At 41.0% G+C, this 16,708-nt stretch overlaps 1 protein-coding gene across 16 annotated transcripts in view; it reads right to left on the minus strand.

Annotated features, from left to right (window-relative positions):
- The window catches only part of ZDBF2 (zinc finger DBF-type containing 2), a 45,995-nt gene extending 37,371 nt beyond the window's left edge, over positions 1-8,624 (minus strand). For 4 of the 16 annotated variants that reach the window (XM_074399181.1, XM_074399182.1, XM_074399183.1 and 1 more), the window contains exon 1: positions 1,463-8,052. In XM_074399181.1, coding sequence (XP_074255282.1) covers positions 1,463-1,522 — 60 coding nt within the window. In that variant the 5' untranslated portion in view covers positions 1,523-8,052. The other 12 variants (XM_074399180.1, XM_074399179.1, XM_039470211.2 and 9 more) reach the window with 11 other exon arrangements.
- Positions 8,625-16,708: the final 8,084 nt, after the last annotated feature.

Here is a 16,708-nt window from a genome sequence, read left to right on the forward strand (position 1 = left end):
AAAAAAAAAACAGACAACAAGTGCTGGCAAGAATGTGGAGAAACTGGAACTCTAGACATTGCTGGTGGCAAGACACAGTCACTTTAACAAACGGTGAGGCACCCTCTCAAAAAAGTTAAACACAGTTACCACGTGACCCAAAAATTCCACTCTACATGTAAACCTAAGAAAAGTGAAAGCATATGTCCACGCAAAAAAACATGTACACATCTGTTCACAGCAGCACTATTCCTAACAGTCAAAAAGTGAAAACAATCCAAATATGCATAAATTGCTCAATGAAGAAACAAAATGTGATATATCCATATAACGGAACACTGGCAGCCATAAAAAGGAATGAGGTAGTGATGCATGTTACAGCATGGATGAACAGTGACAATATTATGCTAAATTAAAGAAGCCTGACACAAAAGGCCACATAATGTTTGATTCTATTTACACATAATATTCAGAATAAGCAAATCTATACGGATAGGAATAGATTAGTGGTTGCCAGGAACTGGTGACAGAAGGGAGGAGTGAGTTACTGCTCAACGGGTGCAAAGTTTCCTTTCAGGATGATGAAAATGTTCTGGAATTAGACAGTGGTTGTACCACTTTGTGAACATACTAAAACATCACTGAATTACACACTATAAAGGGTCAAGTTTATGTTGTATGAGTTATACCACAATAACAGAATTTTTAAATCTCTATACCAACTATGTTTCCCTCAGCATCCAGAATGAACCTTTTAAAACACAAAGTAGATGATTTCACCCCTATGCTCAGAATTTTGAAATGCTCTCCCACTTCACTTGAAACAAAATTCGAAGTCCTCACCTAAGCCTACAATGTCTTAAAGAATCGACTTCTCTGATTTGGGTAATGGATACACTAGAAGCCTAATCCCGACCAGTTTGCAATATACTCATGTCACCAACAAGCCTACACACCCCCTCAATCTAAAATACAGAATTCTTTGCCTATTACTTATCACCTACCTTCCAATATCCATGCAGCCACCAGCCTCCTGGCTGTTCGTTAGTGTGCCAACCACTCAGCAGCCTCAGGGTCTGCATCTCTTCCTTCTACCTAGAAACTCTTTCCCCAGATAAATGCAAACCTGAAACCTGAACTTCAAATCTCCACTCAATGTCACTTCCTTAAAAAGGCCTTACCTGGCTACCCTACTCCTTCCGTATTTTGTTTTCCTCATAACATTTATCATAATCTCACATAGTATGTACTAAATTTACATATTATTTATCTTCTGTCTTACTACACTAGAATATAAGCTTCATGAGAAAAGAGGCTTGTTTTTGTTTATGGTCATATCCCTAGAACTTTTACACAGTATCTGCCAACTAACAGATTCCCAATATGATCTCTTCAACGAATAAATAAATAAATTTAATAAAATGTCAGAGAAAGTCACAACTAGGTCCTTTGAGATATTATCATATTAATAGAAACCTCTCACCTGTTCCAGGTTATTATATGGCACACGGCAATAACTGCAATATCCTTGTCTTTTCTGCATCTTGAATAAATAACTGAAGTCAGATGGCTACTGTCTTTCAATACTCAAACTGAAAAAAAGAAAAATGTCGAAAATCAGGATAATTCCTTACTCTTATGAGGAAAATGGCTAAGATAATTAACAGAAAACAGAAATTCACTCTTGGGTCCTATCCGCTCCTACTTCTATTAATTAGGAAAATATATAAGGCTGCCATGAGCCATTGAATAAATAAGTGAGCCTGAAGCAGAAATAAGAACTACACATCCTATGAAAGAACAGTGTGTTGCCAATATTTGAAGACTAGATGACTAAATATTTAGTTTTTTAGATTAGTTTTTCTAATCACTTATTAGAGATATTAGATATTGATTCAGTAACAAAGACTACAATATTCAATTTGTGAAGATCAATTATTTCTAAAATATTGTTATGGTTTATTTACTATATTCTAATGGAGCTCATTAATTTCCCCATCATGTTTCCATATAAAATCCCAGATTATCTGACGACGTGTCATTCTCTGTCATCATGAGAGTAAAGACACCACATGGCATTTTCTGCTCAGCTCACAGAGAGACAGATTTTTTAATAATTTATGCAACACAGTTGCTAAAAATTGGAACAACTAATTTAGCCTCTGAAACACAATACATTTTTCTTCTGCCAATTACATATGCCAGATAAATATGAAGGATTTTTTTCCTACTAGTGTTTGAGATTTCTCTACAAATAAATAGTTTTCCAGTTTCTACTCACCTAAAAGTATAATCCTTCAACATTACAGATTGCATGGTTCCCAAACCAGGCTGAATACCCAAAATTTTAGTAGAGCTGAGGTGAGCCTAGGATTCAGAATTTTCAAAATTCCCCTGGTAATTTTCATGCTCAGCCATGTATTAACTGACACAATGTACATATAATTTATGATGATTTTAAGTAAAAAATTTAATGCAGTTTATTTGCTGCTTTGTTAAGCTGAAAACAGAATTGCAAATTATTTTGTATTTCAAATACAGTTTAAGCATTCTCAGCGGCCGGAAGATATATAACAATCATTCTATAATGTGTTATGAGTATTTCTGCAATGGGAAAAATTTAATCATTAAAATCAATAACTGAAACATGAAATCACAGCCTTAAAACCAGTAAGATGACGGGAAAAAAAGGCTTCATTAAGTCAAAATGCTAGCATAACATTTACTTACCTATTACTTCTTACTATGAGAAATACTGATTTTCCGACTTCTCACATTTATGGAGAGAATTAATCAATTAAACCAGCCTCTGACACAAAAAATATATAAGACATTACTTACTTAAAATTTAGTCTTTTTTCCACTAATTTACTTCACTTATTAACCTACAGCAATAAAACAGAACAAAGTTTTTCAGGTTATACTTACACATAAGGCAAATTTCAAGCCAAGAGAACCTAGCGCTTAAATCTAAACTTTGAAAAATCCTAAAATAACAAACTTTGGGAGAATTTACTGAAAGTATGATTAAAACATTTATTGACTAAAGGACAAAAGTAAGCATTAGTCCAATATCATATAAACACAAAATTTAAATACTTAAATATTTTTAAATATTTAATCCTATGGCCCTTAACTCCTGTGGCATTATCACCTGTCACTCCCGTCATCTGTCATCTCTAGTGCCACAGTGAGTTGCAATGAACCAGAAGCATGTGTTAGCATTTTAAAAAATTAAAATGCCAGGACCTCATCGGAAACTTACCAAATCAAAATCCCAGGGGTTGAGAGAACCCAGGACATACATTACAAAGCAAATTTAAAATGCTCAAGGGGGCAGGGCACGGTGGCTCATGCCTGTAATCCCAGCACTTTGGGAGGCCGAGGCAAGCAGATCACCTGAAGTCAGGAGTTCGAGACCAGCCTGGCCAACACGGTGAAATCCTGTCTCTACTAAAAATACAAAAATTAGCTGGGTGTGGTAGCAGATGCCTATAGTCCCAGCTACTTGGGAGGCTGAGGCAAGAGAATCGTTTGAACCCAGGAGGTGGAGGCTACAGTGTGCCAAGATCAAGCCACTGCACTCCAGCCTGAGCAAAAGAGTGAGGCGCTATCTCAAAAAGTAATAATAATAATAAAATAAAATGTTCAAGGTGATTCTGCTGTAAGTCGACTCAATAACATGTCATCATTTTTTTATAAAGTAATAAACTTACCTATTAAAGAGATCACTTTTTTAGGGTCTGGGATTATATTACTTTGGATGCCTAAATAAGTCTTTTTATACGAACTCTGAATTCTACTAGAACCTGATATTTTTACAAAGTAACAAATTATTTACCTGGAGCAGAAAAGGTCAAGTATTTCATCAGCTGTTATTAGTTGTGGCAAATATCTGTAAATTAAAATAAAATCATTTTTTAAAAGAATTAGGTCCTGTAAGTGTCTACCACAGACCAAGTAAGTATACCTAGACATATTTTGAAAAGGGACATGTTTCCAATAATATAAGAAAAAATAATTAACTTTCGAACACAAAGCACTTTATATACTACGGCTCACTGAACCTCACACACCACCTCCTGACGTTCTGGTGCAGTGACTGTGATGGCCCATCTAACCCACCATCGAACACTGCAGGTCTCTGGGTTCCTGGAACAGTGGCTGTAAAAGAATATAAGGCGCAATTGTGCTTCTGGTAAGGTTAAGAACAAAAATGCTATCAAATCCAAACAAGATTAGCTTCATGAGAAACTTCCTGAGGCTCAGGTATCACATTAGTTTTAATGAAAAATACTGTCAAGTCTTTAATCACCTATCTATATCAATACACTATTAAGCAGAAGCATGTCTTTTATTCCTCCATTGTGGGCAAAGCACTGCTCCTTATCCAGGATCACTGGTTAAGAAAAACTACGAACACTTGGGCTCAAAAGAGCCAGTGACACCACGGTATAATCAAAGAATAACTAGTAAGCACCCACCCTGTGCGGAGCTCCACGCTAGAAACTTTAAGGGACAGAGACAAAGATGAGACAAGTTTTCCTGCCCTCAAAAAATTTAAAATGAAATTGGGAAAATAGTGCCCAAGAATGAGGTGATGCCTAAGAAATGCCTCAGCAAAAATGAGAATTGCTAATGAGTTCAACTGCAAAACTCAGTTTTAGCTAGAGTGGCCAGGGATGCCACTGTGGGTATGGTTTTTTAACCAGATACTGAAAAATGGGTAGGATTTACTCACTCAAAGGCTGGGAAATAATAGCCCAATTAACAAACAAGCCAAGGTACAAAAGCAAGAAAATTAACAAATTCAGCAAATCTAAGGTTGCATTTGAGAATTTTTTTCAATTATTTTATTTTTTATTAACAAATACTTTTATATATTCATGGGGCAATAAACCACAGAAAGTGGATTGGATTTTGACCTGTTAGTATTCAAAAGCAAACTGAACAATTTAGACTGTGCCTTTACGCACTGCGGAAGTTTTTTTGTAAAGAGGTATACTCTAGAGTGGTTTAAGAAAATTCTGGAACCATGATTCTCTTCTACACAAAGGAGCTTTTCATACGGTAAAGAACGTAACTATTAAATACTCTGCACCATTTCCAAAAATACTGGAAAATTAGTTAATGCCCGAAATCTCCAAGCTAAGAGTCAGTATCCCTTAAAGCACAGTCATGTATGTTTACAAAATAAGAAAACACGCATTTTTCTTTAAAAAATTATTTTATTAATTTTTACTACAGAAGTAAAACATTTATAATAGTACAATTACAAAGAGCATAAAAATCAACCATAATACTACCACCCTCCTTTAACCTGTGTTATATTTTTTATTCTAAACATATTTTTACAAAAATGGGATGGTATAGTACATTCTATTCTATAGCCACCGTCTCTCACTGAACCACATATAATGAGCACCTTTATATGCCATTATAAAATGTTATTATAAAATAGAAGAAAATAAAGTAAACTAAAATAGAATGTTTAATGATTGCATAGTATTTCATCGTGTCAGTGTAAGATAAAAGCTCTGACAAGAACCAGTAGTTGGTGAGTTAACTTCTGAAAGTCACCAGTGAGATAATTTAAATATACACATAATCTTAATATTTAACTTAAAACATATAAATGTATATATGTTTAAGGTCAAGTTGGGCTTTTTTGTTTCATTGGTATTTTTAGTATGGGTGTTGTTGCTTTTCTTGGGGGACAGGTTAGCCAAAGTCTCAAGACATGTCTTTTCATAAACTACACTGTAATTCACCCCTGAGTTTCCATTTTTGTTCCTCTAAAGCAGAACAAAAATCTGAAGGCAGTTTCAAATCTGAGAGCAGAATTTTGATCATTTATTTTTCCTAAAAATAATAATACTATTTTTTAAATGACTATGTTCACCTTCTTATTCCATTCGTTTAGGTGACATTTAAAATTGCATAAACCTATCCCAGGGAGTGAACAGAGATTTCTGAGCTACCCAGATGACTTCAGCAGAAATGAGGAATGTAACTGAAACGTCATAGCAGCAATGTCTCAAAAGAAAAATAAAACAGCATTTTGTTGTTGTTGTTGCTGTTTTTTAAGAGATGTTTCTTGCACACCTGAGATCTGCACCAGCTGCAGAGGTAAACATTGGTTAACAAATATTTCTGAAATGACTTTGGGGTTTTTGTGTATTTCTCAAACTGAGTGTGGCATTGTAGTAACAACTAACAAAACCCACAATCCTCATAAAAGATTTTTCAAGTGCCTGACAAAAGACACATCAACTTAATAAAAAAAAAAAAAATAAGGAAAGATAATAGAAAGGCATTTGGTTTTCTAAATAAGACAGTCTAAATTTTCTGTCCAGCAGTAGGGAAACAACTGAGAAGCAATGACAAAACAATGGCCGAATGACAAAAAAGACCACACCAATTCAGTGTCAGTTCCTCCACACAACACTACTGATTTTCAGTTTTCCACTTTTTTCAATTATCCACGTTATGCCGGCTTTCCTCTGGTGACAAGCATTATCCTAGACATCTCTATTCAGCCTTAGTAAAATACTAATAGCTAATACTTAGTACTTAACCTGAGCCAGGCGCTCTGTCAACAGCTTCCTGTGCATTATCTCATCTAAATAACAAACCGCTTTATAAGGTAGCTGCCATGATTAATTCTCATTTAGCAAATCAGGGAGCTAAGGTTAAGAGAAAAGAGATACCTCTTAGCAGTCTCACACCAATAACCAACATTAACTGAGTTGCGACCATTGGTCAATTTGAGCAATTTACGCTACAATCTCTTAACGACTTAGACACCACTTCTCTGTATTTTTAGGAATACTGCTTGTTTTAATGTTAGGTGAAAACAAATAATTAGGACTCTTATTTGCTGCAATCAACAACATCACTATTCCAAATTTTAAAAACTAATGTTTAATTGCATCATTGCTCATCTGAGTGCTAGCAATACCTTGGGTTAGTGCCTTCCAAGATTATTTAACACGACACACAGCAACCAAAACATTTTAATTACAAACGAGCACACACGCACAGTTAAAACATTTTCCACAAAACAATACTCTCATTACATGTAATGCATTCTGATATTTTCTATGCGATCTTATTTAATTTTTTAAATTTTTAATGCTAGTCATGACCCATTAAATTAATTTCACAATTCACGAACTGGCTGAAAAAATGCAGTTTGAAGAAACACTGCCTGCAATTATTATGACATATTTTCTAAACAATATTTTCTAGAAACCAGTTGTTACTGGTTTCTGAATTCAGCTTATCTCTATCCAAATCACTGGCCACTGCAGTGATACTTTATCAACTCTCTTAACGAGTTGCTTTCTTGCCTTCTATGCTTTGGGTTCAAACGATATAGAAAAGATCTTCCACGCATTAAGTGAAAAAAGCAGACAAATAAACGCCCCTCATGTGACACACGTATATATGTTTGTGTATTAATTAAAGAGAAGAGAAAGATACCCCCCAAATTGTGAGCAGATTTTCTCCAGGATGAAATCGCCACAAGCTGTCTCCGCCGTCCCTCCCCCTCCCCACACATAGCAAACTGCTGTAAAAAAGAAAAACAAAAACAAGCTATTTCCTTTAAGTTGGGGGGGGGGGGTTGCGTTTTGGTCCCCGAGAACCAGTATCTTGTTACGCATCTCTTCCACGAGCTACCCAGAATCAAAGCGTGGGATCATCGCAGGAGCTGGAAACGGCCTTCTTAGGAGCAAGTAAAAACGATGGCGCAATAAGACCAGATTTACACAACTGTTGCACGGCCGTAGTAAAACGATCATTAACACAAAAATCACACGTTTCCAAATAAACTAGCACCGCCAGGGGCTGGGAAAGGCCTAGGTCTGGGGCCAGCTAGACCCAACGCAGGGCACTGGGGGAAGGGGGTGTGTGGACAGGTGGCTCGGGATCTCGGCCCCACAGGTGCCCAGGCAAGACTCCCGGGCTTCCCGGCCCTCAACCCGACCCCGCAGGCTTCCTCCTCCCCAGGCCCGGGCCCGAGGCCTCGTCCGCCGGCCCCTCGGACCCAGGGCCCCGACCCAAGCGCAATGCAGCCCGCGCCCCACCTCCTCCCCTCGACCCGCCACCTCGATCCCGGCCCGGAGCCGCCGAACCCTCTCACGCAGCAGGGGCAGAATGGGACGCGGGACGGAGGGGAAGCCGAGGACCTGCGAAGCGGCCGCGGGAGCCCGGCGAGCCGTCCTGGCGTCCCCCGGGAGAAAGAAGGCGCCCAGGGCGCCCGGCGAGCAGGCCCCGCCCGCGGGCGTCGCCCCGGCCGCGCCCCGCCCCCGCCGCGGCACTCACCTCCGCGGAGGCCGCCCGGATTCCTTCCGGGCCGCGGTGGAGACCGAGGACCGCGCCGGGCGCTCTCCGTTCCGATTCCGGTTCCGCGGCGGCGCCCGAACCCCAGGCCGTCCGAGCGCCGCGGCCGCGCTGCCCGCGGAGCCACAAACAGGCGCCTGCGGCCGGGCGGGAGCAGCGGGGCGGGAGCAGCGGGGCGGGAGCGCGTCTCGCAGGACGCTCGCCCCGACTCGCGACTGGACTCACGCAGGCATCCAAGGCAACGTGGCGTTGCAGCCCTGATGGAGGTTTGACGTCAGGGAAGGTGCGAAAACCGGACCCCGTCTGACGCAGGAGCGGCGGGCCCGCCCCCTGCCCGCCCACCCCCTCGCGCTCCCACCCCTTCGCGCTCCCACCCGGGCGGAGGAGCCCCTTCCTCCCCGCCAGGAGCTCTTAAAGCGGACACTTCCTCCCCGGTCGGGGCCCCACTCCGAAGCTCGGGAAATCCATCACGATGCAAAGAAAAGGACTAGACTCAAAGCACAGTTAGAGACCAAGGTTTCAGCGTTTGAGGGTCCAAATAAAAACTGCTTGCCAATTCAAAGCAACATACGAACGTAGAAAAAAAAACGGGGCTAAGAGAGCTAGTCGTTTGTGCTGTTGGAACGCGTATTTCAGAGTGAGGTGCATCGCACAAAAGCTGCTGTTCAATGAACGTCTCTGTGCTAGGCACTGCTTAAGGCTTATATACATTCTTGCATTTCATTTCAGAGTAACTCTGAATGAATCCTGACTTAGCCCCCCTTTGACTATTGAGAAAACTGAGGCTTAAGGAAGTTAGATATTCAAAGATCTACCCTGCACATTAAAGGGTTACAAATATTAACAAACAACATTGGCTCATGAAATTATATTCACTGCGCTATCCACTACGAATATAGTCGTGAGGAAAAACAGTTTAAGTGTAACGGAGGTCACTAACCTAAATGAATCACACTACTGAATATGAAATTATAATCTGCGATAAAAGCTTCTGAAATACCTAAACCAATTTTACTATCTAAAATGGAGAGGAGCCCTGCTGCAAAGCTTATATCTAATGTAAAAATAATCTTTAAATGAGCTACTTTGCTCTTCGGCTGTAGCTGTAATTGGCATTGCCCTTTTTAATAAGCTTGTGATTTTTATCCCTTTCAAAAAAACTTGCCCATTGCTTTTACATCCATTGTTTCCATTCTTTCCGTATTTCTCAGCTCTTTCTTCCCCTGCTACATCTTTTTCTCGCTTTAAACTTGGGCTCTTGCAACCATTCGATTTATAACCTCCCTTAGATTTAACGTACCAAAAAGTATGGATTTCTTTTAAGGCAAGTTTTTTTTTCCCCACATCCCAACCTTGGAATTAAAGAAAAGCCACTATACATTGACTCAGCCACCATGACGTTCTGTATTTCACAGATGCTAAACCACGTTTTTTCCCACAGTTTAACATCTGTGAAATGAGGATGCATCTTACAAACTCACGTTGACCAGGTGGCAGTACAGATCTGGTTGTCATTACCTCCACGTCTTACGGCGTGGATGTTGCTGTTCAGGTTGTTCTCATTTCACTGAGATAAGCGCGTTGTTTAATAAAACCCACAACCCTAGGAGGAAGGGAATTAACAGGCAAAACTTACTCCAACTTGGAAAGAGATTTTCCTAGGACCAAAAAGAGATTTCTCTAGCACTTAGAAAAGAAAGAGATGGTACTGGCTAAGAATTAGTAGTCTTCTGGGAGCCATGAGTTACTCATCAAGCACATTCATTCTTGATGGATTTTGGGAACCCATATCGGAACAGTTAAATAGTAAGCCTAATTGCACCCCCAAAAAATGAAATAACTTGGATATTATTTTTGATAGTCTGGTTAGACAATTACAACTCCTATAGATTGTATTCAATAACACCATTGAAGAAGGAAAACAAGTCCTGAATGTTTTACGTGAAAACTTGAAATTCGGCTGGATGCCATGGCTCACGCCTGTTATCCCAGCACTTTGGGAAGCCGAGGTGAGTGGATCATGAAGTCAGGAGATCAAGACCATCCTGGCCATGGTGAAACCCCGTCTCTACTAAAATACAAAAAAAATTAGCTGTGCTTGGTGGCAAGTGCCTGTAGTCCCAGCTACTCAGGAGGCTGAGGCAGGGGAATCGCTTGAACCTGGGAAGGGGAGGTCGCAGTGAGCCGAGATGGTGCCACTGCACTCCAGCCTGGCGACAGAGCAAGACTCCATCTAAAAAAAAAAAAAAGAAATGAATGAACAAAAGAAAGAAAAAAAGGAAAGAAAAGAAAAAGAAAACTCGTAATTGATATATTCAGTTGAGATCAAGCAGGCGCCAGCATCAAAACTTGCAAAATAAGGTAAGCTGGCCTGGAAGAAAACCCTGCATACACAGGGACATGGATGAAGCTGGAAACCATCATTTCAGCAAACTGACACAAGAACAGAAAACCAAACACCGCTTGTTCTCACTCGTAAGTGGGCGAACACTGAGAACACATGGACACAGGGAGGTGAACATCACACACTGGGACCTGGCGGGTGAGGGGCTAGGGGAGAAACAGCACGGGGTGGGGGGATTGGGGAGGGATAGCATTAGGAGAAATACCTAATGTAGGTGATGGGGTGATGGATGCAGCAAACCACCACCATGGCATGTGTATACTTGTGTAACAAACCTGCATGATCTGCACATGTACCCCAGAACTTAAAATGTAATAAATTTTAAAAAAGAAAAGAAAATCCTGCATACAATAGCACAGCATGCTTTCTTTTTCTTTTTCTTTTTTCTTTTTCCTTCTTTTTTTTTTTTTTTTTTTTTTTGAGAAAGGAAACGGTCTCCCTCTGTCACCCATGCTGGAGTGCAGTAGCGCAAAACACTGCTCCCTGCAGCCTTGGTCTCCCAAGCTCAAGCGATCCTCTTGCCTCAGTCCCCCAAGTGGCTGGGATCACAGGCATGTGCCACCACGTCTGGCTAAATTTTTTTATTTTTCATAGAAACGAGGTTCTCACTTTGTTGCCCAGGCTGCTCTCAAACTTCTGGCATCAAGGGATTCTCGCACCTTCGTCTCCCAAAGTGCTGAGATTATAGATACGAGCCACTGCACCTGGCTGGAGCACTCTTAAGGTTAGATGCATCACTAATACCTTTGGTGGAAAACCACAGCCATGGACAACTGGTTCAAAAAGCGATTAATGGCGCGGTGGCTCATGACTGTAATCCCAGCACTTTGGGAGGCCGACGCGGGCAGATCACGAGATCAGGTGATGGAGACCATCCTGGCTATTCTGGTGAAACCCCATCTCTTCTAAAAATACAAAAAATTTGCCAGGTGTGGTGGCGCCAGTAGTCCCAGCTACTCCGGAGGCAGGCAGATGAATCACTTGAATCCCAGAGGCAGAGGTTGCAGTGAGCCGAGATGGCGCCACTGCTCTCCAGCCTGGGCGACACAGCGAGATTTCATCTTAAAACAAAAAATAACAACAAAAAAATCGATTCATAAAAGTTGAGTTCTGGGCCCTGCGTGGTGGCTCATGCCTGTAATCCCAGCACGGATCACCTGAGGTCAAGAGTTTGAGACCAGCCTGGCCAACATGGCAAAACTCCATCTCTACTTTAAAAAAAAAAAAAAAAATAGCCAGGTGTGGTGGCGTGTGTCTCTAATCCCAGCTACTCGGGAGGCTGAGGCAGGAGAATCACTTGAACTCAGGAGATGAAGGTTGCAGTGAGCTGAGATCACTCCACTGCACTCCAGTCTGGGTGACAAAGCAAGACTTCATCTCAAAAAAAAAAAATTAAAATTAAATAAAAGTTGAGTTCTGAATATGAATTAGTTTCTGAAATCCCTAAACCAATTTTACTTATATTTTCCTTTTTATGCATGCACAAGATCGATGCATAATAAATGTATCAAAGTCTGAGAGTGCTCTTTTACTGAGTATGAAATAAAAATAGGCCAGGTGCAGTGGCTCGCACCTGTAGTCCCAGCACTTTTGGAGGCTGAGGTGGGAGTATCGCTTGATCCCAAGAGTTCAAGATCAACTTGGGAAATAGCAAGACCTCGCCACTACAAAAAAGGCAAAAAAATTAGCTGGGCATGGTGGCACATGCCTATAGTCCCAGATAATCAGGAGGCTGAAGCAGGAGAATCACCTGAGCCCAGGAGTTAGAGGTTGCAGCAAGCCACAATCGCACCACTGCATTCCAGCCTGGATGAGTGTGAAACCCTGTCTCAAAGAGAAAAACAAAAAAAGGAAAGAAAAACACTAAATTACAAGAAATTATTGTGTCATAGTTTAGTTGGCAAAATTTTTCTTCCAACATGATACTATCGTAAAACATCAAAGGGGGTGCCATTCTGCATCAGATCAGCAATCCACACAAACAAAATTTCCGTCTAGTGGCAATGGGCACATTTTGTGGGAGAGCTTAGTTATCCATAAGGTTAAGCTCCAAAAGTTGTAATTTCCCCCTCAATTCTTTATTAACCCATTACAGATCTAAACACATTACACATCTAAACATCTTTAGAGGACCTCAGAGATCAGGATTGGGTTTTTATGTACCCCATCTCCTCCCCTAACATATTTGGTCCAGGGAGAGAAAAGTGCTATGTCTGTGTTATTTCATCTTCTTCCTCTTTTAAGGGACACGAAAACCAGCTCTTTTGTGTCTAGAAAGCACTCCAATAATGCCAACATTTTGTAAGCCATTAAAGCTAACATTATGCTAATGTCTTAAGGAAAGGCTATTGGGAAAACCAAGATCTCATAGCTGAATTATAAAAGAATTTAGATTTCATCAGCTTAGAGTATGGGCTATTTCTTTTCCCAAATTCTATTACTGTGTACTTTGTTCTACCTATCACCGTCAGGTGAGGTCATTATAAAGCTTTTACCCGCTAAGCCTTCCATGTTAGCTCTTTAAAACGTAAAACGTTTTCTTTAAGCATAAAGGGATTCATGAATATGCCCCATCCAAATCATTATTTTAAAATTAATGTGGACAAGGCGCTGTGGCTCACGCCTGTAATCCCAGCACTTTCGGAGGCCGAGGCAGGCAGATCATTTGAGCTCAGGAGTTCGAGATGAGCCTGACCAACATGGTAAAACTCTCTCTCTTCTAAAAATAAAGAATAAAAAATTAGCTGGTAGTGATGGCTTATGCCTGTAGTCTCAGCTACTTGGGAGGTTGAGGCAGGAGCTTCGCTTGAACCAGGGAGGTGGAGGTTTCAGTGAGCCGAGATCGCACCACTACATTCCAGCCTGGGTGACAGTGAAGACTCCATCTCAAAAATAAATAAATAAATAAACAAATCAGAATAAAATTAATGTGAATGGTCAGAAAATAACTGCATTTGTCTTGTTGATTTCTCCTGCAAGACAGACAAAAGTTTCATTTGCAAGGTAGAGGGAAAGATGGTAGTGTTAAATGTCCTCATCTTACTGATTGTTGAAACAAAAATGTTGATGAAAAATGCAGGTTGGGTGAGCACCGTGCCTTACACCTGTAATCCCAACACTTTAGGGGGCCGAGGCAGGTGGATCATGAGGTCAAGAGATCAAGACCATCCTGGCCAACATAGTGAAACCCCGTCTCCACTAAAAATACAAAAATTAGCTGGGCGTGGTAGCGCGCACCTGTAGTCCCAGCTACTTGGGAAGCTGAGGCAAGAGAATTGCTTCAACCCAGAAGGCAGAGGATTGTGCCACTGCACTCCAGCCTGGCAATAGAGCCAGAATCCGTCTCAATAAATAAATAAATAAATAAATAAATAAATAAATAAATAAAGCAGGCAGGCGCAGAGGCTCCTGACTATAGTCCCAGCCACTCAGGAAGCTGAGGTGGGAGGATTGCTTGAGCCCAGGAGATTGAGGGTGCAATGAGCTGAGACTGTGCACCACTGTACTCCAACCTGGGCAACAGAGTGAAACTATAAATAAAAAAAAAAAAGAAAGAAAAGAAAAAAAACAGAAGGAAGAGAGGGAGGGAGAGAGGGAAGAAAAGGAACTGGGAGCAGTGGCTCACGCCTGTAATCCCAGCACTTTGGGAGGCTGAGGTAGGAGCATCACTTGAGGTCAGGAGTTTGGGACCAGTCTGACCAACATGGTGAAACCCCATCTCTACTAAAAAATATTTTTAAAAACTGGCCAGGCATGGTGGTGGACGCCTGTAATCCCAGCTATTCAGGAGGCTGAGGCAGGAGAATCGGAGGCAGAGGCAGAGGCAGAGGCAGAGGCTGTAGTGAGCAAAGATTGTGCTGCTGCTCTCCAGCCTGAGTGACAGAGCAAAACTCCAAGAAAGAAAGAAAAAGAGAAAGAGAGAAAGAAAGGGAGAGAGAAAGCAAGAAAGAAAGAGTATATGGCTTTAAGTTGCAGAAATATACAGTAGACAATTGTGGAATGGGAGTATAAGTGTAGGGAGAAGAGTACACAGGGAGACCTGTGCAAGTAACTTATTAATGACTTCTCATCTGTCATGTACGAGTTTAATACATAATGTAATGTCTGCAGTCAGCAAATCACTAAATAGCTATATAAGCATCTTTTTAATGTAAACATACAGATGATCCACCTAGGACAAAATAATTTTTTTTAAATAGACAGAGCCCCACTCTGTCAACCAGGCTCGAGTACAGTGACAGGTCATTCGCAGCAGCCTACAACCTGGACTCAAGCGATCCTCCTGCCTCAGACTCCCAAGTAGTTGGGACTACAGGTGCATGCCACCACATTGGGCCATTTTTTTTTCTTTAGAGATAATGTCTTGCTGTGTGGCTAAGGCTGGTCTCAAACTCATGGCCTCAAAGGATTCTCCCATCTCAGCCTCCCAAAGCACTGGGATTATGCACATGAGCCATACCACGCTCAGTTCAAAGCAAAATTTTAAAAATAGTTGCTTCTGCTTATCAGGAGTAGATGTGGGCAAAGGAATTGCAGGGGCAAGGAACTACAAGTATTAAAATCATGATAACATTTTCCCCCACGTGAATTTAAAATTGTGCATAGTGAGATTTTAACTTCTCAGTTATAGTCTTCACATCGTATTCTTAGTCTTTTCCACTTTACATTGTATGGATACATTTGTAATACACCTCCTTCATACAGACATAGCTGGGATGATCATTTCCAATAATTCTCTACCAATTCTTGCCATATTCTACTCCTTTTTTTTTTCTACTTCTTTTTCTTTTTTACTCACCCGTTTTCTTCTTCTCCTTTCTCTTTTCTTGCTGGTAGAAACACAATCGGTAACTCTCAAAGACAGTGCTTTCAACATCTGGTGATAGTTGGGACTGAAAATGCTACGAACCAAACACTTGTTTCTTTAAGTCAAAGATTATCCAAAGCTTATATCCTCTAAAGATTTAACTTTAAAGAAAAAAATCCTGGCCCGGAGCGGTGGCTCAAGCCTGTAATCACAGCACTTTGGGAGGCCGAGGCGGGTGGATCACAAGGTCGAGAGATCGAGACCAACCTGGTCAACATGGTGAAACCCCGTCTCTTCTAAAAATACAAAAAATTAGCTGGGCATGGTGGCATGTGCCTGTAATCCCAGCTACTCAGGAGGCTGAGGCAGGAGAATTGCCTGAACCCAGGAGGCGGAGGTTGCGGTGAGCCGAAATCGCACCATTGCACTCCAGCCTGGGTAACAAGAGCGAAACTCCGTCTCAAAAAAAAAAAAAAAAGAAAGAATTCCTATCGGCATTTTATACGATGAAGTCATCAAGATGAAAACTATATTATTGAGCAGTTCTATTTCAACTGACAGACATTTTCACCAGTTAACTTCCAACAATAAAGCAATTTATATTCAAATAGAGTAACTCTATAAGGAATAATTTAGGAAGCTGTGAATTCCACAGATCCTATTTTTTGAAACTAATTGGTAGTGTTCAAATATTATGACATGGAAAGGGCTCCAGAAAATTTTGTAATGCTAGAGCACTACAAGTCCAATCAAATTAACTCTATGTTCTTATTTTCTGTATTCTTGATGCAATTAGAGCCTTTCGACGTCGGTACCACCTATCTCAGGCTTAACTAATTCCCAAAGATAAAACTTGCCTGCCAGCATGCCTTTGCTATGCAAACCAACCAATCCCCGGTCCACCACTCCCAGCCATCTCCTTTATCAGAGCTCTACGGTCTGGGACACTATCCCCTGTCCTATGTACTATAGCGCCAGATACTAGACCACCAGGGACCCACCCCATAACCCAGAATTCGCTGAAACCATGAAAACGATCCAATCCTAAATTTGCACCACTTGCTTACTTGGTTTCACCCACTCTTTGCTGAAAAATTCATAAGAAAGGCGCTGCCAGCAGTTCCCCTCTCTCTACATTTGCTCACACCAATTTGTCACTTTCCTGTGTGGCC

Source organism: Saimiri boliviensis, chromosome 5, assembly GCF_048565385.1.
Source record: "Saimiri boliviensis isolate mSaiBol1 chromosome 5, mSaiBol1.pri, whole genome shotgun sequence".
In the NCBI taxonomy this organism is placed as follows: domain Eukaryota; kingdom Metazoa; phylum Chordata; class Mammalia; order Primates; family Cebidae; genus Saimiri; species Saimiri boliviensis.